This window comes from Pleurodeles waltl, chromosome 11 (genome assembly GCF_031143425.1).
Source record: "Pleurodeles waltl isolate 20211129_DDA chromosome 11, aPleWal1.hap1.20221129, whole genome shotgun sequence".
Taxonomy (NCBI): Eukaryota; Metazoa; Chordata; class Amphibia; order Caudata; family Salamandridae; genus Pleurodeles; species Pleurodeles waltl.
The window spans coordinates 54,334,962-54,362,163 of NC_090450.1; the positions used below are offsets into that span (position 1 = coordinate 54,334,962).

A 27,202-nucleotide genomic window follows, 5' to 3' on the forward strand; every position below is an offset into this window, starting at 1 on the left:
AACTGGCCGCACCAGGTCATTTGAAACGCGTCCCCCAACGCTTCCTGCATCGGATACTGAAGCCTGCAGAACAACGGACAATGCGCGTTCTCTCGAGTGGCGAACAGATCTACCCGAGGAAACCCCCACTTCTGGAAGATTAAACGGACTTGATCTGGATGGAGACGCCACTCGTGGTCTGCCGAGAAGTGGCGACTGAGACTGTCCGCACGCACGTTCAAAACTCCGGCCAGATGGTTTGCTATCAAGCAAATCCGATGGTCCTTTGCCCAGGACCATAGTCGAAGAGCTTCTCTGCAGAGAAGGTACGACCCCACTCCTCCCTGCTTGTTTATGTACCACATCGTGGTAGTATTGTCCGTTAGGACCTGTACCGACTGACCACGAAGGGAAGGGAGGAAGGCCTTGAGAGCCAGACGTACAGCCCGTAACTCTAACAGATTGATGTGAAAAATCTGTTCCTCTGGAGACCAAAGACCTTTGATCTCCAGATCCCCCAGATGAGCTCCCCACCCTAGAGTGGAAGCATCCGTTATGACTGTGGCCACTGGTGGCGACTGCTGGAACGGCTTTCCTTGTGAAAGATTGTTGCTTGCAATCCACCACTTCAAATCCACAGCAGCATCTCTGGAGATCTTGACAGTACCCTCGAGATCCCCTCTGTGTTGAGACCACTGCCTTCGGAGGCACCACTGAAGAGCCCTCATGTGCCAGCGAGCATGCGTGACCAACAGAATGCAGGAGGCAAAAAGACCGAGCAGACGAAGGACCTTGAGGACTGGAACTACCGCTCCATTTCGAAACATTGGAACCAAATCCTGAATATCTTGAATCCGCTGAGGCGGAGGAAAGGCCCGACCCAATGTTGTATCCAGTACTGCCCCTATGAACAGGAGGCGCTGAGAGGGCTCTAGGTGAGATTTGGGCTCGTTCACCGAAAAGCCCAGGTCGAACAACAACTGGGTTGTTGACTGCAGATGACGCAACACAAGCTCCGGGGACTTGGCTTTGATCAACCAATCGTCCAAGTAAGGGAATACTGCTATCCCCTTCCTTCTGAGCTCTGCCGCAACCACCGACATCACCTTCGTGAAGACTCGAGGTGCTGAAGTAAGACCAAACGGAAGGACCGCAAACTGGTAGTGTTGCGATCCCACCACAAACCGGAGATACTTCCTGTGTGACTTGAGTATCGGGATATGAAAGTAAGCATCCTGCAAGTCGACAGACACCATCCAGTCTTCCATATTCAACGCCAAAAGCACCTGTGCTAGGGTCAGCATCTTGAACTTTTCCTGCTTGAGGAACCAATTCAAGATCCTCAGGTCCAGAATTGGTCTCAAACGACCATCCTTCTTGGGAATCAGGAAATACCTTGAGTAAACTCCTTGACCCCTTTCCTGCTCCGGGACCAACTCCACCGCGCCCTTTAAAAGGAGGACTTCTACCTCCTGTTCTAGCAACAGGAGGTGTTCTTGTGAACAATACGAAGGGCGGGGCGGGATGAGGGGCGGAAACTCCCGAAAGGGAAGGGTGTAGCCTTTTCCCACAACACTGAGAACCCAAGTGTCCGACGTAACAGTCTCCCATTTGGTGAGAAAATGCTGTAATCTTCCCCCTACAGGAGAGGAGTGAGTGGGAAATGGTGGAAGCCTAAGGCTGCTTCCCCTGCTGCACCCCGCCAGAGGATGAGGAAGAGGCAGAGTGCTGCTGAGAAGCTCCCCTGGTGCGGACCCTGCCCCTCCCCCTAAAAGATCTATAGGGATGGGAAGAGGCAGGTTGCTGATATCTTCCCCGAAAGGAAGAGGAGGAAGAGCCACGCCCAAATCCACGAAACCTCCTGAAGAATCTGGAAGAGGCCGTGGAAGAAGGAGCTTGGAGTCCCAACGACTTAGCCGTGGCCCTGCTCTCCTTAAACCGTTCCAAGGCCGAATCAGCCTTAGCCCCAAACAGTTTGTCCCCATCAAACGGGAGATCCAACAATGTGGACTGTACATCTGCCGAAAAGCCCGAGTTACGGAGCCAGGCCTGTCTCCTTTCCACCACAGTTGTGCCCATTGCTCTGGCTACCGAGTCGGTGGTATCCAGTCCCGTCTGGATAATTTGGGTCGCAGCAGCCTGGGCATCAGAGACAAGATCCAAAAGACCCTGGGGAAGCTCTGTAAACGAAGAGGAGATGTCATCCATCAGAGCATGAATATACCTCCCCAGGATACAGGTTGCATTGGTGGCTTTTAATGCCAGACTGCAGGACGAAAAAATCTTCTTCGACTGCGCCTCCAGCTTTTTTGAATCTCTGTCCCCAGGCACCGTCGGAAAAGAACCAGGCGCTGACTTGGACGAACAGGAGGCCTGCACAACCAAGCTCTCCGGCGTAGGGTGCCTAGATAGGAAACCAGGATCAGTTGGAGCCGTCCGATACCTCCTGGCCACGGCTCTGTGAACTGCTGGGGAAGATGCCGGCTTCTTCCACACCTCTAAAACCGGATCCAGCAGAGCGTCATTAAAAGGTAATAGAGGCTCCGCCGCGGCTGAGGCCGGATGCAACACCTCTGTCAAAAGGTTTTGTTTCGCCTCCACCACCGGCAAAGGCAGGTCCAAAAAACTAGCTGCCTTCCGTACCACTGTATGAAAGGAAGCAGCTTCCTCGGTATATTCCCCCGGGGACGAAAGGTCCCACTCAGGGGAAGTGTCCAGCCCACTGGCCGACTCCAGTCCACGCAGCCCATCACCCGAGTCCTCTAGCTCTCCTTTCTCTAGGGCTCGTTGGTACTCCTGCTCTTCTAGTACCCGGAGAGCACGCCTCCTTGAATGCAGTCGTTGCTCAATCCGCGGAGTCGACAATACCTCCGCCGAAGTCGGAGATCGGCGCCGATCTTCCGAAGCCACCGACGCCGCATCCGGCGCCACAGGTAACTTCGGCGCCGACTGAAGAGCAGTTGAAACGGATGGACCCACCGGAGTCACAGGCCGAAATCTCGACGTCGACGGGATGGAAATCCCTGGGGCCAATCCCTCCGAAGCCACCGGAGCGGCCACCGGCGCCGACACTGGCGCCGAGCCCACGTTCCCAAACGGGAGAAAGGGCATAAAGGGTGCCGGCCGAAGAGGCGCAGGATCACCCAAAGAAAAGGCCAAAGGCCCAGCCGGAGCACCCCCTTGAGCCATCTGTTGGAAGATGGCATACATCGCATTCAAGAATGCGGAACTATCGGCTCCAGGGGTGGGAAAAGCCGGATACTGGGGTGCCTGACTCGGAGGCGACCCCGACGCCGGCCTCGGCGTCTGCGCCGGAGAAAACACTTGAGGCTCCAATACCTCAATCACCGACGCCTGTCCAGGCGAAGTTGGAGACGCCGGAGAGGGCAACGGCGTCGAAGGGTGCGGCGTCACCGTGGGGCTGACCTCCCATGTCCTTCGGCGCCGATCCGGAGACCTGGAACGAGCCTCCCTTGAATGACGCCGAGATTCTCTATGGCGCCGGGAGTCTCGATGACGCCGATGTCTTGGAGAAGACTTTTTCTTGTGATGCTTCTCCTTTGACTTGGCCATAAACAGCTTCGCCTCGCGTTCTTTAAGGGCCTTCGGATTCATGTGCTGACATGAATCACAAGTCGAGACGTCGTGGTCGGAGCTCAAACACCAAAGGCAATCGGAATGAGGATCCGTCACCGACATCTTGCCTCCACACTCACGACAAGGCTTAAATCCAGACTTTCTCTGCGACATTATTTCCACAGAGAAAGAGTACGCAGCAAGATATACACTGTAACCGCAAGAGTAACAGTTGCTCCCTCGAAGATAACCGTTTCGAATGCACGGAAAAAAGGGAACTGACGTCTGCACGTCGTCGAGGACCTCTTATTGCCTGTATGACGTCAGACGGCGTCGCGTGCGAGACAGTGACGTCCTCGTCGACGTGCAGAGACTAGTAAGAAGATTTCCGTCGAATGCTGGCGCCATGGGAGTATTCATGAGGTGAGGAATCCACAGGTAGTTGTATCCATCAGAAATGCCTCAGTCAGATCTTATGGGAGAAAGTTCTGGCGGGCATCCTATTAGAATGCAGATCTGAACAAAAACACATCTGAGCACAAACAACAGCAGGTGTCATGGCGGCTAGATAGGTCCTGGTCATTTATATGTACCACAGACCTGACAAACTTCAAGACTGGGAGACAATTTAAAGACATATGGCAGATTAGGTACACAAAGTTACCCTAATCGACCTACTTTGGCAATGTTAAAAGCTTCAGACATACTAGAAGGAGGTAGGAGATGCAATAGATATCATGTTCCATATAGACATACCATAACACGATTCTTAGCTTACACACTGTTAGGACTACCTAGTACACTCATATTTTCACTGTATTATTTGTGGGGCAGTTAGATATTATTAGCCCTAAGTGCCAGGAAGCAGGCCATCATGGCACCGTGGGGTAAAATAAGAATGCCAACGTTTCAGGGATTGCTTCACCATTTATGCAATATACTGGAATGGACAAATTAACTATTGTGAACACACAGGATGCACAGGAATTTGAGACACTATCCAAATTTCTAGACTTTCTTTTCTCTGAGTTTAGGAAGCTAACATGTCCACATTCATTACCTTGATTTATTATGTAAAAACCCAGGTTAATGTTGTCAGTCAGACCCTCCGACTCTGAGGAGGAGTAGAAGGAAATGAGAACACATTAGGGGGTGTCACATGTAACGATAAGTTATAGGCTTCCTATTATTATCTGATGGGGCTGGAGTGGCTAGGAGATAAAGGAGATAATACCATTCATTAATCAATAAACATATTTGATCCCTAAAGACGAATAAATACAGTGGTGGAAAGCTGGGCACTTAGGCCTCCTTTAGTGTGGCCTGAGGTGCTGGGAACCTCTTGTGTAACAAAGGGGCATACTTATGGGATGTCATGCAGTGTAGTGCAGCAAGTCACCTTGCTGCACTGCACTGTGTGACAGTGATAGGGCAGCAAAGTGCTGTGTTTAAGGCAATACAGCTCATTCCTACCTTTTCCCCTGCTCCGGCACCTGCTTGGCAGCCTAGCATCAATGCAGGCATCCTTGCACAATCCTGAGAGGCATATTTTTCTGTAGATGTGTGCTTCAGGATGCAGCACACATAGAAAGAGGAAGTAACATAGAGAAATAAAGATATTTCTCCTTGTTATGCCTCACCAGAGAAGGCGTATCTTTTTAGGGCATTCCCAGGTCTAACTTTCCTGGTATATCTGGGAATGCGTCAAAAAACATAGGAGTTGTAGGGGAACACCCAAGCAATGCCCATGGAATGCCTTCCCGCAATGCAGTGATTTCCGCTGCATTGCCTTACTCCAGATTTATGGAGCAACTCAGTCCCTCCCATGAGGCCTTGCGTAGCTTCATAAATCACATGTACGGCTTGCGTCGCTCTTGCACCACATCGCGTGGTGGAAAAGCGACACAATCCAACTTGTAAACATGCCCCAAAGTTTTCAAAGAAAGTAAAGACACATTTTCTCACCCAACAAAATTGTACATGCCACTAAACCACCTTATTTATTCAAATCAACAAAGAGCCTTCCCCCATTGTTTAATGCATGCTTTATTTAATTTTAATTCACTAAGCTCAGAAATTCTATGCTTTTAATTTCTATATTTAGTTATACAGATACAGTGGGCGTATGCCCAGAGGGAAATAATGCCTCGGTCATTACATGGAGATTTGAAACTGCATACACAGGTTTTCCTCAATCTTGTTACAATATGAGAGGCGGGTGGAGTGATATGGTGTATTAATGGGCATAATGTACAAATTAAGCTTCCAGTCCCAGAGGTACAATTTTCCACATTATGATGAAAAACCTATGGAAAAAATCAGCATCCTTTTAGCGCATCCGTGGTCAAATATGTTGCATGAACTGCGTTTGGCACCCCTGGTGGGAAACGTAAAATGGGGGTACACAGTGGCCACGCAATGCATCTCAAACCATTGTGCTGAGAACCTAGGCATGTTTAAAGGCTTTCCCTAGATATATGACTTTCCCAGCTTCTGCATCTGAGACAAAAGGTCAGCAGTTTCCATCTGTTCAAAGGATGCTGGAACACACTTGAATGCACCATCAGCGTAATTGCCTGGTCCTTCTGCTGCAAGGTCAACAGACGCCATTTTGTCAGCTGCAAAGAGGACTACTTGTCACTTCATCAAGGCTGTTATGTTGGACTAAGTGGCGTGGGATGAACAGAAAGCATATATGGTAGACAGACATCAAAGAAAAAGAAGCGTATGGGTTTCTGCCATATACAAATTCTTGCTAATGTCTACTTAGCTGAAGTTAATGATGCTGATGAAATAAACATCATTACTGACAATGCAGCGGTTGAACCATTTGTATAGTGTGCTCCTTGTGCGCCTGTTTTTGTTGTCTACATTTGTAACCTGCTCGAAGCCTAGAATGCTGTTTTTGCAGAAAAGCAGGAAGGACCCTCTGGGCATTTTGCTCATGGGACTCAATTTAAAAATAGACCATGCGCAGAGCGTCTTCTCTGCCGCACAATGCAGATGCACTGAGGTCTACAAAATGATGTGCAGCTTGGTTAGAACGTACTGATTTGCATATTTGATATATATGCAGTGCATTCTCAATTTACATGAAATTACAGTAACAAATGTTCCAGTAAATGGAAATAAATGCAGAAAATTAACATTTTAATTTTTCTCTATGATTGCGATCAGCTTTTACAATGTGCGAGATAACAGGAAAAACACACCAGGAACCAAACCTTTCCAATCCACTGGGGCAAGGGATGGCTCCCAGCTATTTATAGAACAAGCAATCAGAGTAATTTATTTCTCTTTTTTTGAGAAATACTGCTATTGATTATGCTTCAGATTGGGTTTTTATGTTAATTGTGTCTCAGAAATGTTTTCAAATTAAAGTATGTATCTTCGTCTGCACTTCTGCTCGGTGGGGCGACCGCGGCGGGAACATACAGATTTATTCCACGTTCCTATATTATTAACTGAATTAAATTATTGATCATTTTGCCATTATCGATCTGAGTTTCCCTCGGTTTATTTCATGTTCATATATAAAAGATGGCAATGCAAATGATCTTTCCAGCAGCCCTCAAACACCCACTCCCGCCGCCCACAGGGCTTTTAATCTTTCAGCTGCACTCTGATGTTGTAAATAACAGGAGTGCATGCGGATCACACACTGAAGCTTGTCATGGAGGAGTGCTGTGGTGATGGGAAAAGTCATCTGTGTAAGAAACATTTCCTCAAACACCGGCATCAGATCGCAGTGACATCTCGCCCGCCCGCCACTGAGATTTTAGTCCTCAGCTGCACCCTGTTTTGTAAACACCACCCCTACATTTAGGCTACGAAACACTGAAGGACCCCAAGCTTGTAATAGAGCAGTGCTTAATTTGTAAATTGAATTAATTTTAATGCATGCATTGCGCCACTTTGTAAATCTGGTGTGGGGATTTTGGCCTCGTTGGGCCACATTAGCGTAAAAAAATAAAATTGACACTAATGTGGTGCAGGGAGGCGTTAGGCCCCCTTCAGTCTGGGCCTTAGTCTTCAGCTACACACTGGTTTTGAAAACACCACCACTACAGTTAGGCTACATAACACTGAAGGACACCACGCTTGTATTACAGCAGTGATGTGAAGCAGTGCTTAATTTGTAAATTGAATTAATTTTAATGCATGCATTGTGCCACTTTGTAAATCTGGCGTGGAGATTTTGGCCTCGGGACACATTAGTGTAAAAAGAAATGACACGAATGTCATGCAAGGTGGCGCTAGGCCCTCTAAAATCTGGGCCATAGTCTTTAGCTGCACACTGGTTTTGTAAACAACAACACTACATTTAGGCTACATAACAGTGAAGGTCACCAAGCTTGTAATAGAGCACTGATGTGGAGGTGGTGCAAGCCATCTGTATCAGAAATATTCTCTCAAATACCCACATCAGATCCAGGTTCATACTGGCCTATAGGGCAACCAGGCAGTGGCCGATGGGCTGGTTTGACAGATCAGTGTATGGACTGGTTTTTTTTTAGCAGTTGATGTCCTGTTTCGTGGCCAGATGGGACTGCTTTTAATTTTAATTTCCCTGATATTGCCACTTTTCTTTAGCTATCTGCTTTGTTAATGGGAGCCACATTTATTTTGATGCCACAACTTCATTTTGTACTAGACCGACCCTGTCTCACCTGTCCCACAGTGACTGTATTATTTCACCTACACTTTGATACTGTAAACATCACAATCCATCACATTTATTCTACATAACACAGAGGGACATTAAACCTGTAATTATGGAGTGCTGTGGTGTTGGTAGAAGTAATCTGTATCCGAAGTCTTTTCTCTAATACAAGCTTCATGCAGTGGCAATGCCTGTCCCACCCCAGGTCCCTTAATCTAGCTACACCCTGATGTTGTAAATAACAAATGTTCACAATGCTGAAATAATTGAAATTGTCACAGTGGAGGTTGTCAGAATGTCAAGGTCAGAAATATCGACCTACATCATTTTTGTGGTCTAAGTATTGAGAACCATATATCCTGAAAGTAGTGATACATGCACACCTATACAATTACTATTCATAATTCCACATCCCTGTACCTTAAAGAAACAAATTGTCAAGGTTAGTGTGTGTGTGTGTGTGAGTGTGGGGGGGGGGGGGTAACACAGGCCTCACAGCCTCTGTGGCACAAAGGGACCCCAATCCTTTAGGGGACCCAATCAACCAGGGAGCCCCTATTCAGCCCTAGGCAAATTAACATGTGTAACATATTAGAAACTCGGGGGGGACTCTTCAAATTCTGCATGGGGCCCCATCATTTTGTGTTTTCCTACTGATCAAGGTACACATGTAAACCTATACTTACCTATGTATACTGAACTTCATGATATTTTGGTAATAGATATCTTGCCCACCATATTTTTGAAAGATTATATTTTGTCTTCGATATTCTGATGGGACACTAGTATTTGAGAGCTGCGATGGTGGTAGAAGCCATCTGTAAAAGGAATGTTTTCTCCAATTCCTACATCACACCATAGTAACATCGCTACCACTTCTCACAGAGCTTTTAGGGACAGGTTTGTTAAATTTTTGCACAACTAAGTGCAACAACCAAAGTTGATGATATGTGTTGACCAAGTAGGAAAACAGTGCAGGGACAAACCTACAAAGGTAATAATGCTGCTGATGTAATCGCCTGCCGTGACGCCCAAGCAGGGAATAGCTCCACGCACACACCATATCACCATAATGAAAGGGTGTGTGTGACGTTTAGCAGAGGTTTTGTAGTAGAAAGGTACTATTTGATTACAAACTACCATGCTTAGAGTAACTTTAACGTTTTCCCCACATTGCATGTGTGCTGCACAGTGCAGCGCACATGGTATGTAAGATAAATTAGGAGAAATGTTTCCATTAGTACCTGCCTCAAGGAGAGGTATTTTGTTTTAGCCCAAAGCCCTGTCTACCATCGTTCATAAATTGGGGTTTGCATGAAAAAGCATAGGTGGTAGCAGAGGAACCTCACCATCCCTGGGATGCATGCTTGAGGCAAAGTAATGGTCAGTGTACTTCGTGCCATGTTCATTTTTTGGACAAACGTTTCACAGTCCGCAATGCAACACCTAATTAAACAGCGCTGCAGGTGGCAAAATGCACATGGACAGAATGAGGAGTGCGTAGGGCCGCAGTGGGGTACTCCTAAAAAAAACAAGCATTTGCAATGCAATAGGGTCTCGCATTTTTCCGAGTTACAGTTATTAGCAGTTGTAAACTCCCAAGCGGATTTTTCTTGCCACATTGAATGGAAAAAAACAGTGCAATTGCGCTGCTACAGTTCACTCATAGTGAAACCCATTGGCAAAAGTGCAATTAGCTATGTAACAGGGTCGATGTTATGCAAAGCGCTCAACTTCTGCCAAGCGAGATCGCGCTGCGAACAAAAAGATAAAAAGTAGTCCACAAACCTGATGGGATATAGCGAGCCTCGCATGTTTTCAGTACTTGGTCGCTGCGCTCGAGGAGGGCTAATCACCGGAAAAGGCATGATGTATGTTCCTTCCATGAAAGCAAGCAGATTTTAACAGGCAAGCCCACGAACCAATGAAAGACACTGACGTGACATGGACGGGGCTCCGAGCCCTTTTCTAACTCCTAAAGCATCTCACAAGTGAAACGCATGTGCAAACGCATGCAACGCAGGCTCGACCCTAAAAAGACAGCAATCACCACAAAGCAATAACGGGTGCTGAGAGTGTGTTGGTGTTTGCTCCAGCGGTGGAATGTCTACAAACCTAAAGTAACGCAAAGAAGCAGAATACTCTATTTGATTTACTTTACAGACTACTTTTCAGTGCAAAAACAGGTATGAGCTGGAAAGGAAATATTTTATCAACACTTTGGTTCGGTTTGTTATACCTTTCTTTGACTTTGCACCAAGTCAAAAGCCCAAATTTACAAAACTCTCATGCAACGCAGAGCAGCACCCAAGGACATTGCTATCTCTATAGATAATGGGATATTCTGCTCTCTCCCTAGCGCCAATGCAGCATGCAAGAGTCTAGCATAGGTTTTGTACTTGGAAGGGTTCCCTTCCAGTAAATAAACTGTGCTTAGACTGACTTTACCACTTTTCCTACTTTGCATGCATGCTGTAAAATGCAGCGCCATGCAAAGTTGGAAAAGAAAGGAGAAATGAAAGCATTTGATTCCTGCTTTCTAGTGGTGTTAACTTTTGGCACAAAACTCTGTCTAGTAGTATTTGTTTCGCTTCAAAAATCGAGTGGTAGCATGGAAACGCCCATATGCCACAGTTGGCACGTCCCTTTGACTCACAGTAACATAAAGTAGCTCCTCATTCTGGTTTTCAGTAACCAAGTAAATACCAATTTGCTTTGGTTTGTAAATCCCCAAAAATATTTTGCGATGGATCTGCGCAAAAAAAAAAAAACTAATGCAAAGCCGGCATGAAACCTTTGTAAATCTGGGCGATTGTAACAAACACAAGTTTACAGGGGTCACAACATTGATAAAAATGTCAAAATTGTATTTCAAATGTTACTCTAATATTTCTCTAAACACACATTCGGGCCCTAGCAACTTTTCCCCCAACCGGGGACGTCTTGAACATCACGCATTAACATCTACAGAAGGGTGGGGACCTTTCTGGAGCTCTTTTATCTGCTTCTGCAGACAAAACCTCATAATTAACGCTATAAAGAATTTCAGAAATTCAAGCGTCAATAGAGAGCAAGTTGGATTGAGGAAGAATGAAAGATGAGTTGATAGAAAAAGGAAAGAAGGAATATTGAATGGAAGGTAGAAAGAGTGGAAGAAAGATAGGAAGGGCTGTAGGAACAATGGATGAGTGGGCGAATGAATGAGTGAGAAGATGAATGAGTTGGTGACAGGGTGAGTCAAAGGATAGATGGATTGACAGATGCTAGGATGACAGAGTAAATGGAAATTTGAAAGGATGGATGGATAGATGGATGGACAAATCAAAGGATGGATGTTTGGGTGGATGGTTGTACAGATGGATGGATGCCTAGAATGGATGTGTGAACAGATGGACGGATGTAATCGAGAAAAATTGAATGATGGATAAAAGAAAGAATGGATGACAATGTAATGGTGAAAAAGTAGATTACAGTAGGTTGATGAAAGGGTGAAAGGATAGAACTTTGGATGGAAGAGGCAAGGGAGCTCTTCAGAGGAGGGTGGTGTTCACATGTTTTTGTTCTGACTTGGTGCCTTCAAAGCTTTGGTTCAAAGTTGGGGGTATTTTACCTTTCTTGCTACTCCCTTGTTCCCTTGATTTTTTGGTTCACTCTGAGAGTTTTTAAAATTTGAGCTACATTCATCCTTGTAAATTCCACAAGTGCATGTGGATCACAAGACTGAAGGAATCAAATTTATCAAAGAGAAGTGCTGTGGTGGTGGAAGAAACCATCTCTATCAGACGTAACTTCCCAGCACTCACGTTACTTCATAGAACGATCACTCCCATCCACATAAAGCCTTTAATTCTTTTAGCTACACTCGTGTGTTGTAACTCACACATTTGCATGCAGAGTCACAGCAGTGATAAAATGGAGCATGTCAAAGCAGAGTGCTGTGGAGTTGTGCATAGTTCTGTATCAGAAATATGTTTTTACACCAAGTTTATTTTCTGCTAACAACTCTACAGCCTCACAGCTGTCTTCATGTGTCAGCCACACTCTAATGTAATTCACATGTAAGGAAATAAAGCCCGCCATAGACGAGTGCTGCAATGATGCTAGAAGTCATCTGGACCAGAGATGTTTACTGTAATGCTCAGTTCATGTCCACATTACATCTCTCCCACCCCACAGAGATATCAACATCTAGCTACTCTCTGGTTCTGTAAGTTAGAAAAGTACATATTGGTCACAGCACCCAAACAAGTTAAACCTGTTATTGGGGAGTGATGTGACGGAAGTGCTTGCTCTAATACTCGTGCAAGGTGCTGCCATATATGACTCCAAGTGTTACCTGTGAGCATGATTGAGGGCAAGGTCAGGTCTCCTCATCCGCAGGTAGCAGGCCACAAGCTTTGTCTCGATGAAACTGGCAACACTTGAAATGTCTCCTGCAGATGCCTCAAAGGGTCTTCCTGAAGCTGCGCCCTTACTGCAAAGCTTCACAACACAAAAACATACCTTTTAGATCCCCTTAAGGAACACTCGGATTGCAAAGAAAACACTAAAAATCGTTTTCCAGATAAAAGAAGGAAAATTGTCAAAGTCTAAAACACAGTTGGCTTGCACCTACCTTGATTATCACGACTGAGGTAATTTGTCTCTCATGGCATGATATATCACCTGCTTAGCTTTTGGCTTTCTTTAAGCTATATTTGTCGGGTTATGTGAGACAGGTACATCCTTTCCTCTTGCAGTGTGACTATTTGGCCTGATTTCATTAATTTCTAGCCATATTTCATTCTTCCCATTGTTTTTACACACAGGCGACTTAAAACATCCAGGTGAGTATTTTGTTTTATGCGGCCACCTATTTCAATACACAGCAACGGAAGCAGTATGACCTGACATGTGGGCCAACTGTTTGACTTGCAAAATAATTACAACAAACCAAGAATGGGTGTATTTTTCAATGACAAATACAACATTTAGGGATATTCCCTGTTCTAATTTCTGGATTTGGTGGATTTCAGCAACAAAGACACACTAGTAAAGGATATGTAAGAGGTGGATGCCACCCAAAACTATATCACACTGAAGAATTGAACGAAATGCCATACATCAGCTTTATATTGTCATAAAGGTTGTGATGGAAACATGTTAGAAACTGTTAGAAATGAGGTCTCTTGTTGGAAGTCAGTTTGCACTCTATCTAAGCAGGGCCCCTCACTCTAGTCAGGGTAAGAGAGATACCCACCTAGGAAAACCCCTGCTCACCCCTGGGTAGCTTGGCATAAGCAGTCAGGCTTATCTTCGAGGCAATGTGTAAAGTATTTGTACCAAAACACACAGTAACACAGAATAAATACCACAAAACACTTATTACCAGTTTAGGAAAATAACCAATATTTATCTGAGTAAAACAAAACCAAAATCACCAATATCTAAAATACACAAGCAAAGATACACATTTTAAAAGATTAAACTTCAATATGGAGCTTAGAAACACCATAGCTCCAACTTAGGCTATTAGGATGTCGATGACAGAGTCGTTCCCAACATTCCGACCACACTCGTGAGGATGGTGGCACCGGTCATGGAGTCACACGGACCCCTCAGTACAGTACCTTTAGTAAATGAGGAATCAAGCTGCTGCACAGAGTAAGGGAGGTGAGACGTCGCTGGATCCCGTGTGGCGTCAGTTCCTTATTGCAGAGCAGGAGAGGTGATGCAGTGTTGGGTCAAGGTGTTAGTTTCTGACTATCTGGCGCGATCGATGAATCCAGCGGGTCAAGGTGCGTCGGGCGACCTCACATGGTCCCGGTCACGCCACAGGACTACAGGCACTGCGGCGGAGTAGGGTGTCATGAATGTTGGTGACACTGCCCTCAGGATTCACAGAGTCACAGGACTTCAGCGAAGCTATGGCGGCGGCGGGCCTGGGGTGTCCGTCTGTGCGGTGTGTGAGAGAGGGCCTCTTTTTTTACATGGTTATCCCCCCACTTTTTGCCTGATGTTGATGTGTCCTCGGAATTGTAGTGCCCAGGGACCATGCTAACCAGGTTCCCTGGGCCAGAGCTCTTTCACTAAATCTGTTGTGATGCACTGGCACAATTAGATACACTCTTAACTGCCACTATAAGTCCCTAGTAAGTGGGCAACTATGTGCCCAGGGCATGGGGTACTAGGGGCATGCCCCTGAGGGCAGCAGCACTGATTGTGACACCCTCTAGGGCATTCATCGAGATGCACCCAACACTGCCATTGCAGGCTGAGTGTTCTGGTGCAAACCTAAAACTCAAACTCGACATGGCACATTGCCTCTGTGCCTGTCCCAATACACCGCATTTACTATGGGTAAGACACCCCTCTGGCAGGCCTTATAGCCCTAAGGCAGGGTGCTCCATATTATATGTGAGGGCATAGCTGCATGAGCAATATGCCCCCACTTTGTCCTTGCCAAGCCTGGGACATAAAGGGTGAACAGAGCAGCCATTTCAATACATGTTCTGGACACTGGTCAACACGAGTTTCCCAGGTACATGATGCCCACTGTGAACCCTGGGTTGTGTGGTATCAAACAACTCAGAATGATAAATACAAACTGGTGCCAGTATTGGATTTATCCCTAAATGTACCCAGGGACCACCTTAGAGGTGCCCCCTGGAAAAGCTAACTAGCCTGGCACGTTTGCTGACTGGCCTTATCCAGCTGCCACCTCTAGACAGCCAATATGAAAACCTTGGAGGAGAGTCCTGCCTCTCCGGTCTGTAAGATAATGCCCTTCCTGGGTAAAGGATCTGACACCCCCTCCCTCAGGAATGTGCACTGTCCTGGCGGTGAGCCTCAAAGTGCTTACCACCCTTGAAACTCAATCCTCAAGCCTGCTCCTAGCAGCAGCTGGCATTCCCCCTTTGCAAATCCCTTACATTTGGTGGTAGGGGGAGTGGCCCCAACTGGCATTAACCACCCCTAAAGTATTGCCTGTGAGGTGGACCCTCTCTTTCATTTTTCTCCATCCCAGATGGAAAGAAAATAGACAATTAGGTTTAGGGCAGCGACCCTTCCCACAGGAAGTGGTCACTATAGTGGGTTAGCCATCCAAAGGTAGGTGTCCCATTGGACACTACCGGGTTCCCCCCTAAAATGCCCAATAAATTCAGTATTTAGTGGACATCCCTAGAGCAAGAAATCAGATTTTAAAGGAAAAAGAGAAGACAGCACCAAGAAGAACCAAAGCCCGAGGACTGTGGACCTGCTGCACAAGAAAATGCGCCACACACTGCCTACTGCACCTAGGACCCGGCAATCGCTGCTGCAGAGGAGCTAACCACTGGACCAACCTTGACAGACCCTGAGGACCTCCAGGGTTCACCAATAGTCCGAGATCTCCCTTCAGAGTGGAGCTATCACTCTACTACCAAGCAAGAACAAACAAACCAGTGAGGGTCACTTCACTGACTGGCTGATATCTCCTGAACCGGAAGTCACAGCTGGACTCGACAACCCACTGACAACCATCAGGACAAACCCCACAAGTGTGCCAAGTTTGGTGGCACTGCACCCTCCAGTGGCTGAACGCGCCAATACCTTGAGTACTAGTCTGCTGATGTTGAGGAACCAGAAAACCAGCTCCCCCATAGCTGAAAGAGGATCTGGAGGAAGGCCCAGTCAAGGGACTTCAGGAACACCCAGGACCTCCCTCTAGAGTGCCCCGTTGTCGTGTAAGCCGCCCTCCAAGAGACTCACCCCTTGCAACTGTGACACCCCAAGGAGATCCCAGGGCACCACCTTTAGATCTGCAAGAACCACCCTTTTCCAAGTGGTCTCCCTGAGTGGCCCTGCGCCTGCTCCAAGAGACTTTTCAGCACTGCTCCCGCCGGAACCAGGAGCCACCCGATTCTCTCCAGCTGCCACAGTGTGCCCACCAACGGCCTCGACCAACCTGTAAAAGTGGAACCTGGTAACATAACTGTGTGATTTTATATGCATTTTTAAAAGTCATTCCCTATTGATTCCTATGTTGCGTAATAAAGCACAGTAAGAGTGCATTTAATAAAAACTCAAAAATCCATATCTTAAAAAAGTACTTAACCAATTTTTAAACTCTTGGTCTTAAAAATTATATAAAAATATGAAGTATTTTTGTAAGTTGGTCTTTATTCCTTTGAGTGTGTGCATCACATGATTGATACTGTGAGTACAGCAAATGCTTTGCACTCTTCCAAGATTAGCGTAACTGCTCGACCAAGCTACCTTAAAATTAGAGTATTAGGTGGTCTCATTTTTACCTATGGAAACCAACGTGTGGTTGCCTTGGCCCCCTGCATAGTGTGCCTAGTTTTGCACACTACATAAAGGGCCAGCTTCCTACATTGTGTTGCAGGCAGAGGCCTTGAGTCATGCAGCAGCATTGATTTTGGAGTTGTCCAGAGTCGGTGTGCCTGGATCTTCTTGTTTCTCACCAGAACTCATTTCCAAGGGCCAAGGAACTGGACTGGCACCACTTTGCAAGTCAGGGTCCTCAGCAGGAGTACCCAGGTGCTGGTAGGTTAAGTCTTTGATGTCCCTGAGACTTCATAACAAGAGGCAAACTCAGTCCAAACCCTTGGAAAAACTTCAGAAGCAGGGATTCAGAAAGCAAAGTCCAGTCCTTCCCTTTGAAGGCAGAAGCAGCACCAGCAGCAGCAGGCCAGCTCAGCAAAGCAACAGGCGAGTGGCAGGTCCTCATCAAGCTCTTCTCCTTGGCAGAGGTTCCTTTTGATCCAGATATAATCTGAAAGTCTGGGGTTTGGGCTCCACTACTTATACTCTTTTCTTCCTCTGAAGTAGGCACACTTCAAAGGAAAGCCTCTGTTGTTCACAAGATCCTGCCTTGCCCAGGTCTTGCACCAGACACAGTCTAGGGTGTAGGAGACTGCATTGTGTGAGGGCCGGCACAGACCTTTCAGGTGCAGGTCTCAGCTTCTCCCTCCTCACTGTAGCCCAGGAAGACTCATCAGGATATGCAGGATACACCTCAGCTCCCTATGTGTCACTAGACACTAGAGGGAATTAACAAATAGCTCAACTGTCAGTCTGACCCAGATGTGGATTCTACAGTCAGGCAGAGGTACAGAATGGTTACACATGAAAATGGCCACTTTCTAAAAATGGCATTTTCAAACAGACAATCTAAACAACAACTCTACCAAAAGATGTATTTTTAGTGAGTTCAGAGACCCCAAACTCCACATCTCTATCTGCTCCCAATGGAAAACTGCACTTAAAAGACATTTAACCTATTAGAGAGATAGGCTTTGCAATAGTGAAAATCAAATTTGGCAGTATTTCACAATCAGGTCATATAAAACATACCAGTACATGTCCTACCTTTTAAATACACATGCCCCTGCCCATAGAGCTACCTACGGCCTACCTTAGGGGTGACTTTCATGTAGTAAAAGGGAAGGTTTGGGCCTGGCAAGTGGGTACATGTGCCAGGTCGAATTGGCAGTGCAAAACTACACACACAGACACTGCAGTTGCAGGTCTGAGACATGTTTACAGGGCTATTCATGTGGGTGGCACAATCAGTGCTGCAGGCCCACTAGTAGCATTTGATTTACAGGCCCTGGGCACCCGTAGTTCACTTTGCTAGGGACTTACCAGTAAATCAAATGTGCCAATCATGGAAAACCAATTACCACTATCTTTTAGATGCAGAGCACTTGCACTTTAACACTGGTTAGCAGTGGTAAAGTGCCCAGAGTATCAAAACCAGCAAAAACGAAATACAGCACAGGGACCAGAGACAGGTGATCAGAGGCAAAAAGTGCAGGGAAACTACGGAAGGAGCTGCCAGGTCTAACAGAAACATGTGGCAATGTCTAGTTGCAGGGAAAATGAAATGAATCACAGCGCTAAGCTATGGGGGAGAGGAAAGGGTTTTGATGTGATTGAACTGCTGCAGTTGCCACACAATCTTACCACAAAGTTAATCTGGCTTCTGTGAGGAATCCCTAGCGTTCTGTTAGGCCTTCATTATGAGGGAACCAGTAAATTGCAGTCCCTGCATAACCTTGTGCAGGGGTGGCAATGAGATATCTGTGAGAGTTTAGAGCACCCAGCTGGCAAGAGTGCTCACAGGGAATGACTAAGAAATGCAATTGTTTATATGCTACTTTTTCATGTCATGATTTGGTTTCTTTGCGTTTATTCTTCTGAAATTATTAATCCAACATTATTAAAATCAAGGAAAAAGGTTGCTGGAGGGGGCAAAATAACACCTGTGTTGCAAAAAAGAGACATTAATAGCCCAAAAACTAGGTACTAGGGTCCAAAAGTGATGAAAGAGGAGCTATTGACTTGTCTCCCTTAACAAAGAACAATGGTGAAAGGAGGAGAAAAGCACTTCTCTCATCCAGAAAAAGGCTGAAAAATACATCCTTAAAATGGTATAGTTTAACAATAATGCCCTCTGTACACATTTAGATTGAGAACCATGTGTAAACCACGCTTGTGACAGAAACACAAGGGAATGGATAAAAGAAGCCTTTTTCTAAATCTTCTCCGATCATTCTTGTGACTCCATTTATCATGATAATTCTTTGTTTTTTGGAAGAAATGAACAAGTTACTTACCTTTGGTAATGCATTATCTTGTAGAGACTATCTAGCTGCACATTCCTTACCTTTCGAATTTTCTGGTGTCAGCTTGGAATCTGGAACTTTTGCAGAGCAAAACCCTTGCATGCGCCATTGGGTGGCATAATTCAGATCTGTGTGGCATCGTTGGAGCCCTCTTTGACGTCACTGTTCCCTATAAAGGCATCACCCAGTTGCATGTAGGTCAGTTCTTTTTCCAAGAACTTCCACGCCAAAAGTGCAGAGCCGTGGAAAGAACTAACAGTTTGTCTGTGCCAAAATACTAGGGCCCTGAAAGGGACAATCCCCAACCCTAGCAGAACTGTCCACAGAGAGGGGAGGCACAGGTTGATGTAAGAAATCACTTTACAGGGAACGCGGACCCGGGTAGGTGGACCGGCACTGGCGGCAGCATCTACAATTTATTTTCGCGCTCGACCAAGGGTCCGTGTGGTCCTAGGAAGCGCGTTCCCCTAATTGGGTTGGGCGACGGTTATTAGACCTTCTCACTAACGTAAGTGACTGGATACCTATATACATACCTTTGTTTGTTTCCTTGGAGAATAGTTTTCCAGACCCCCCTCATGCCTAGGAGATATTTATAGTCGTTTTTGGTCCTGATGAAGCATCAAGGGATCCGTACGGACCACCAGGATGCGAAACATGTTGACCCATATTAGGGATGGTTTGGAAATTCCCCACCCTTTTTGCGATTGTTCAGATTTAGAGTGACTGATCATTATTTCAGCTTCACTCATTTGACTATTTTTAATCTTGGCCTTTTTCTTCATATTAGGTCCAATAAAGCAGTTACCTGATGTTGCTTTTTTAGAGCCAATTTTAATCACTACCTTTAATCTCCTCTAAATTTCTTTCTCACCTTTTTTTGGGGTCACGGCTTCATCATCACAAAAGATCTCCGGTAAAGAGCCCCCCCTCTTGGGGTGGTGCCCGTCAGACATTGCAGCGCCGGTCTGACGAGGAGCAGCTCCGATGATGAAGCGTGACATCCTTCGGGATGTGTGAGGTGTCTTGCTCCTAAAATTTAGGACCCCTTCTACGGTATCCCCCCCTTTTTTTCTCTTTCTCCTTTGGAACAGTGTATCTTATGTTTCAGACTCATTACTTGGGAGGATATACACTGGACCATAACACCTCCTTATCCCTCCATTTTGTTACGGTCTGATGTAAGAAATCTGCAGCTAGATAGAATCTTTACCAGATAATGCATTACTGAATATAAGTAACTTGTTAATCTGTTAGAGACTTATAGCTGCAGATTCCTTACATTTAGAATAGATACCCAAGCCATAACTTCCCGGCGGTGGGCTACTGACAGATCTTCTCACACTAAAACGTCCTGCAGGACCAAAGGGGCAACGTGCCCGTCTCTAAGGACCTGATTGTAAAAGGCAGTAATGTCTTGTGAACGTGTGCAAGGACGCCCATGTCTCTGCCTGACAGATGTCAAGGACTGGAACACCCTCTGCTAATGCACTGGTAGCAGTCTTGCCCCTGGTGGAATGAGCTCTCAAGCCCTCAGGAGGCTGCTTCTTGGCCAAACCATAGCAGATCTTAATGCAGCGAACGACCCAGAGTGAGATGGTTCGCTTCTGCACTGCCTGACCTTTCTTTGCTCCCACATACCCCACAAAGAGTTGGTCATCCACCCCGGAACTCTTTTGTGCAGTCAGGGTAGAACATCAGTGCTCTTTTTGGGTCCAGCTGGTAGAGTTGCTCCTCTTCTTTAGAGGGTTGTGGTGGAGCAAAGAAGGTGGTCAGAGTGATGTTCTGACCTAGATGAGATGGAGTCACTGCCTTGGGAAGGAAAGAGGCACGGTAGTCTGAAGGTAGGTGACGACAGCCTGGGGTGAAGGAGCCTTCTGCAGCCAGTCTTCGAGGTAGGGGAAGACTGAAATCCCTAGCCTGTGCAGATGAGCTGCGACCACCGCCATCACCTTGGTGGACACCCGGGGAGCACTAGTAAAGCCGAAGGGTAGCACAGAAAAGTGAAAGTGCTTCTGGCCTACCTTGAACTGCAAGTGGTGTCTGTGGGCAGGCAGGATGGGGACGTAAAAATACGCATCCTGTAAGTCCAACGCTACCATCCAGTCTCCTTAGTCTAGGGCAGACAGGACCTGAGTTAGAGTGAGCATTTTGAATTTCTCCTTTTTGAGGAAGAAATGGATGTCCCACAAATCCAGAATAGGATGAAGGCCCTTGTTCTTTTTGAGTATCAGAAAGGTGTGGGAGTAACAACCACTGCCTACTTCTCATATCGGGACCCTTTCTGTGGCTCCCTTGGCAAGGGAGCTGTTACTTCCTCGTGGATAGAAGCCAAATGACCCTCCATCAGCCGTTCTTTTGAGGGAGGCATTGGGGAGAAAAAGACTGGAAGGGGAGGGAATAGTCCTTCTGTATGATATGCAAGACCTATTTGTCAGATGTTATGGACCGCCAGTGTGGGAGATGAAATTCAATCCTCAATCCAACTGGACTTGATAGTCTTGCAGAATCATATTAGGAGGGCTTGGATGCTGTGGAAGTGGGGGGCTGGGTGGTGGATGACTTCTAGACACAGACCCTCTGGGTCTGAAGGCACCATGAACACGTCCCCCGCACAGGATCTTGACCAGTCAGAGGATGGTGGCTGGTCTGTAGATGGCATGGTACCCCACCCCTTCCAAAGCCTCAAAAGGGGCGATAGAAAGACTGTTGGTGAGGAGTCGCTGAGATGCCCAAGGACTTGGCCGTAGCCAGGGAGTCCTTGAAGTACTCCAGTGCAGATCCTGCCTTTTCCCAAAAAAGGTGGGTATCATAAAAGAGCATGTCCATAAGATTTGCTTGGACATCCCCCAAAAAGCCAGTGGTACGTAGCCAAGCATAGCGTTGAAGGGCCACTGTTGAGGATATCGCCCTGCCCATCGAGTCCGTCGTGTCCAAACCACACCTGATGGTAAACTTGGCTGCATCTCTCCCATCTTTAACTGTCTGTGAGAGAGTGGCCAGTACGCCCTCTGGGACCCAAGGCAGCACCTGCACCACCGTATCCCACAGTGTATGGGCAAAACGGCCTAATAGGCATGAGTTGTTTACCGACCTCAATGCCAGGCTGGAGGAAGAAAACATCTTCTTTCCCAAATGGTCCAGGCTCTTGGCTTCCCTATGTGGTGGGGTGGGTGGGAAGGCACCATGGGAAGTGGAGGCCTGGACCATCAAGCTCTCCTGGGTGGGGTGTTGTGTGAGGAAGTAAGAGTTGCCCGCAGCCAGGCGATGGTGGTGGCCAATTGTCCTGTTTATAGGCACCCCTATGCTGGGTTTGGACCATGTCCCCAGCAGGACATTGGTGAGAACCTCATTAAAGGGAAACATCAGTTTTGATGACAAAGCCCTGACGCACCTCTGTCAAGATGTTAGATGTCAATATGTTAGTCTTGCACAGAGGGAAGCTCAAGGTCCAGGATTCAAGGTCTTGACCTGCACAGAGGGAAGCTCAAGGTCCAGAACCTCAGCTGCCCTGGGTACCACCAAGGCATACCATGCACCCTCCTCTGTAGCCACAGTAGGAGTGAGAACATGACAGTATCTGGAGAGGTGTCCAGTCCACTGGCCTCTCCTAGCTCCTCATACCAGTCCATAGACTCTAATTGGGACTCTAGAGGGTTCTGATACCCCTCCTATAAGCCACCAGTGCTTAGCTGTTTCTAAAAATGCTTAGGCAATGATCTGGCACCTGTGGGCACCATCGGCGCAGGAATTGGCATCATGCAATGCCGTTCCAGATCATTGGTTATTAGAATGGGGACTGCGACACAGGTGGCCGGCGGTGGCACTGGGAGTATTGACTTCGGGAGCGACGCAGAGGAGGTTGACTGTGCGGACATGGCATTGTTCAGAGTGGGATACTGGAACAACACTAAGGTGCTCTTCTCAGTCATCAACAAATTCACAAATCCTGCTTCCAAAGCCACCAGCATCCCCCCATCACAGGACCTCTGCGACAAACTTGCCACCTTTTCCTACCACTAGATACAGGCCATCTACGACAGCTTCCTCCTGGAAAATCCTGGCACCAGAACCTGTGACCAACCAACCCCCCAGAACCCACCCAGGCCATCCACAGCCGGTCCACACTCACCACAGAGGAAACAGTCAGCATCATGAACATCACCCACTTCAAATCCCTCACGGACTCCTGCCCATAACACAAATACATCAGAGCCAGCACATCCATGGCCGAGCTCCGAAACACAATGAACTGCTCCATCAACTCTGGCACCTTCCCTGAGGACTGGAAACATGCCGAAATAAGCTCTTGCCTGAAGACAACCTTCGGCGAGTCATCAGAACTAAAGAATTTCCAGCCTATCTCGCTGCTGCCCTCCAAAGTGTTGGAGAAAGCAATCAGCGCACAACTACGGAATTTCATCGAGGCCTACTCCCAGGACAGCTCCCAGTCCAGTTTCCGCAGCAACCACAGCACGGAGACAGCCGTCCTGGGAGCCACTGATGACATCCGATTACTTTGAGACCACAACCACGTGCAGCCCTTATACTTCTCGACCTCTCAGCAGCCTTCGGCACGGTCTCCCACAGCACTCTATTCACCAAACTCCACGACATAGGAATCCGCGGAATAGCCCTGGAATCAATCCACTCCTTCCTCTCCTGGAGGACTCAGAGGTTCAGACTCCAGCCCTACACATCCAGACCCACGGGAGTCAACTGTGGAGTCCCCCAAGGATCCTCACTGAGTCCCACACTGTTCAACGTATACATGGCCCCTCTCGCAGCTAACGTCAGAAGCCACAGTATGAACATCGTGTCATATGCCGATGACACACAACTCATCATTTCCCTCACCGGACACCCGGACACGGCCAAAAGAAACTTCCACTTACGAATGGAAGCCGTCGCCACCTGGATGAGTGAAAGCTGCCTCAAGTTCAACTCGGACAAGACTGAACTCATCATCTTCGGAAACGCCACCTCAGCATGGGACGACTCCTGGTTGCTCACATCCCTCTGCGCCCCCCGGGCACTGACTGAGCACACCCCAACCTTGGCATCATCCTGACTCCTCCCTATCCATGTCCCGCTGGTCAAACTCAATCGTCTCCTCCTGCTGGCAGACACAAACTTCGGAAGATCTTCAGATGGATCCCAGCAGACTGCTGCAGGACAATCACCCACGCCTTAGTCATAAGCAAGCTTGACTACGACAATGCCCTCTATGCCGGCACCTCAACTAGAAACATCAAAAAACTACAACTCATACAGAACACCACACCCAGACTCATCCTGGACCTCCCACACTGAGAACATATCTCCCAACACCTGAGGACCCTCCACTGGCTCCTGGTTGAGAAAGTAATCACCTTCAAGCTACTCACCCACACATACAAGGCCATACACAACGCAGGATCAGCAACCACCGTGTCTACTTCCACATCCCCTCCAGATCCCTCCGCTGTTCCCAGCAGGCCCTGGCCACCATCCTTCGCTTTTGTTAAACCACTGCCGTAGGACGGTCATTCACCTACCTCAGACAAAGCCCATCGCTCACCATCTTCAGGAAGAACCTCAAGACGCAGCTCTTTGGATGAGGCCGCTTCCCTCCCCCCAAGCGCCTTGAGACCCTCACCGGTGAGTAGCCGTGCTTTACAAAAACTGATGGATTGATTGATCCAAGAGAACCCATTGACGCCCATGCTGAAGACGCTGGCGTGGAACCTGTGGGGCTTCTGCCAAACCCGCAGGGCCCGAAGGCACTGCGGCAGGGCCAGCCCACTCAAATATGAGATGCATGATCTTGTAAAGCTCTTTGAGCTGAGCGGGGGTCACTCTTTCTCACGGAAAGGGGGGGGCTTGCAGTCAGCCCTGGCAATGGTTCCGCAGAACTGTGTCTGGAATGTCGACATTCCCAACTTGCCTCGTTAGCTGATGGACGAGGTGAAGTCTAAGTCCTCTTGGACTTCTTCTTTATGTCCCTCTTCCCCGAGTGCCCAGAGGACATTGAATGGGATGAAGAGGACCTAGGGCTCTTGAAGCGGTCCTGCGACCTCCTCCTCAACCGGGACGGGACCTCTGAGGAGTCGTGCCAACCTACATCGATTGCCGGACCGCCATGTGTTTCAGGGACCACTCCCTCAAAACTTTCAGAGCCATATCCCGGCAGACGGAACATGACTTCGAGATGTGGTCTTGGTCTAGGCACCAGAGACATACCGGGTGGGGGTCCATCACCGACATGGTGCGGTAGCAATGCACCACACGGCTTGAACCCTGTCTTCCTTGATGTCATCCTGCACAGACGCAAAAAAGTTTTGACAAAAAAAGTAGAGAAGGGCCTGTCAAAAAACACAGAGGGTAGCTTGATTCTGGCTCTGCACTTTAACCGGCGCAGAAGGAAAAGAACTGATGTATGCATGCCTGGGAGATGTCTTTATAGGTGAACGTGACGTCACAGATCGCGCCAATGACGCCGTTGTTCCCACGTGGATCTGAATGACGCCACCTGATGGCACACGCAAGGGTAATGCACTGCAAAAGTTACTGGTTCAAGCTAATGCCAGAAAAATCTGAAGGGAAGGAATCTACAGCTAGAAGTCTCTATCAGTTAATGGTGGCCAAAAGAATCCCACCCTCCTTGTGATTTACAAGAAAATACATGCACAATGTACAACTATTCTAGTAATCATAAAGCATGTCAGTGCCCACTTCTTGGCATCAATTTGCAGAGTTGATACTTCTTGTCAGATGCAGCTTCCACGCTGGGAGTAGACCACACCCTTCCCGAATCACCAAGTGACACTATTTTAACATTAAAACTTTTGTCTGAGAAATAGGGCTTACACTAATTTTACCTTGTGAATATCTGAAAGTGAAGATGGAGACCTGCTCTCATTGCAGGCCTTAATCTTGGCATTTGGAAATAGCCATAAAGATTTTTAGATGAAATCTTGTCTCTTAAATATTAATGAGGACTTTTTCTACTGCGTGGAGCTGAGAAATCTGCCACAGGGCACAAATTCTCCAAGGATGCACTTCTCACATATGGCGTACAAGCACCGACTCCAATGCAACATGGTCAACATACATTGATGGCCAAAACTGTGAATCTCGGGGGTAACTAATACATCAAACTAATACTAATAAATGATTAGCCCTAATACAATACCTCAAGTGCCGTCCTGAATCTCCCTGCTGCCACAGCATACTTTTTTTGCCTGTAACAATTGCTTGCGTCCTTCAGCGACATCTGGAGCCATTTGTCCGTCTGTGGTCGAAGGCTGAAATTAGGAGAACCTACTAAGTCCACTATATCTCCATCTTGACATTTCAGTTGCTCGCTGGTTGACGCCAGAGACTTCTCAAATTCATAGGGAATGTCCTGCTCATCCACATAGACCAACCTTGCCTCTACATCCATGATGCTTTTCAGTGGAATGCGTGGCAGAGGCATCGTCACTGATTGATAGTCCATGTCTAATATTCTAGGCTCCTTCTTTGAGCAAAACATCTCTTCCATGTCACACTTGCGCTTAAAGCTCAGTCTCTGTAAATCAGTACTTTGGTTTTCCTTTAACATTTTTGCTTGCTTACCTCTGTCCACCAATAATTCTTCCAGTGGTCCGTCGCAGGATCTCCTTCCCCCCTGTACAGTTACAGGGATGCTTATATTACATTCATGGATGATGTTTGCATTATTGCTTGAGTTCGCCCGCTGGGGTACTCCGTGCGGGCCTGCAGTGTCCACACCACTCTCGCAGTGTTCACTTCCCGACTCCATGCCATCCAAGTACCTAAAATAAATATATAAATGTCAATGTCGTACTGGAGAAAAATCCAGGTAGCCCCACTAGCATGCCCATGTGAAGCATGGATCTGCCCTGTTAATAATGGCACATTTCAACAGATTCTATCACTTTTCAGAACTCTCCAAAGCCAGATGTCGCTAGGGAATGACTTGCATTTTGCGCTACATTAATGGGTACGTTCAAGAAATTGTCTGGAGGGTTACTTTTTGTTTTTTGTTGTGTGTGTCAATTTACACTTAGGGTGAAAGCTCACACTTTGGTACATCTTTTTAAAGTTAAACTAGTTTTCTTCATTTATTTTTGCACCGGCCTCTCATTTACCAAAATACATTTTCGAATTGTGGCAGTGCTGAAACCCCAATATAATACAATAAAATACAACACTATAAAATAAATAAAACAGATAACAAATACACAAAACGGAGCAAAACAAACCAGACTGCCAACAATAAGTGAAAATGTGATAAATAGCATCTTGTTGTAAACTAGGTCAGAGCAAAACAAAAATAGCACATCTCAGAGCAGTTTATGTAAACCAGCCTTTCAGGCCAGAAATG

General features: G+C 47.0%; 1 protein-coding gene across 1 annotated transcript in view; it reads right to left on the reverse strand.

The window, feature by feature from the left end:
* Positions 1-26,617, reverse strand: part of SPATA16 (spermatogenesis associated 16) — a 552,592-nt gene extending 525,975 nt beyond the window's left edge. Inside the window, exons 1-2 of the mRNA XM_069212614.1 lie at positions 26,006-26,617; positions 12,555-12,700 (exon numbers count right to left, since the gene is read on the reverse strand). Coding sequence (XP_069068715.1) covers positions 12,555-12,700; positions 26,006-26,617 — 758 coding nt within the window. The remainder of the gene's footprint in view (positions 1-12,554; positions 12,701-26,005) is intronic.
* Positions 26,618-27,202: the final 585 nt, after the last annotated feature.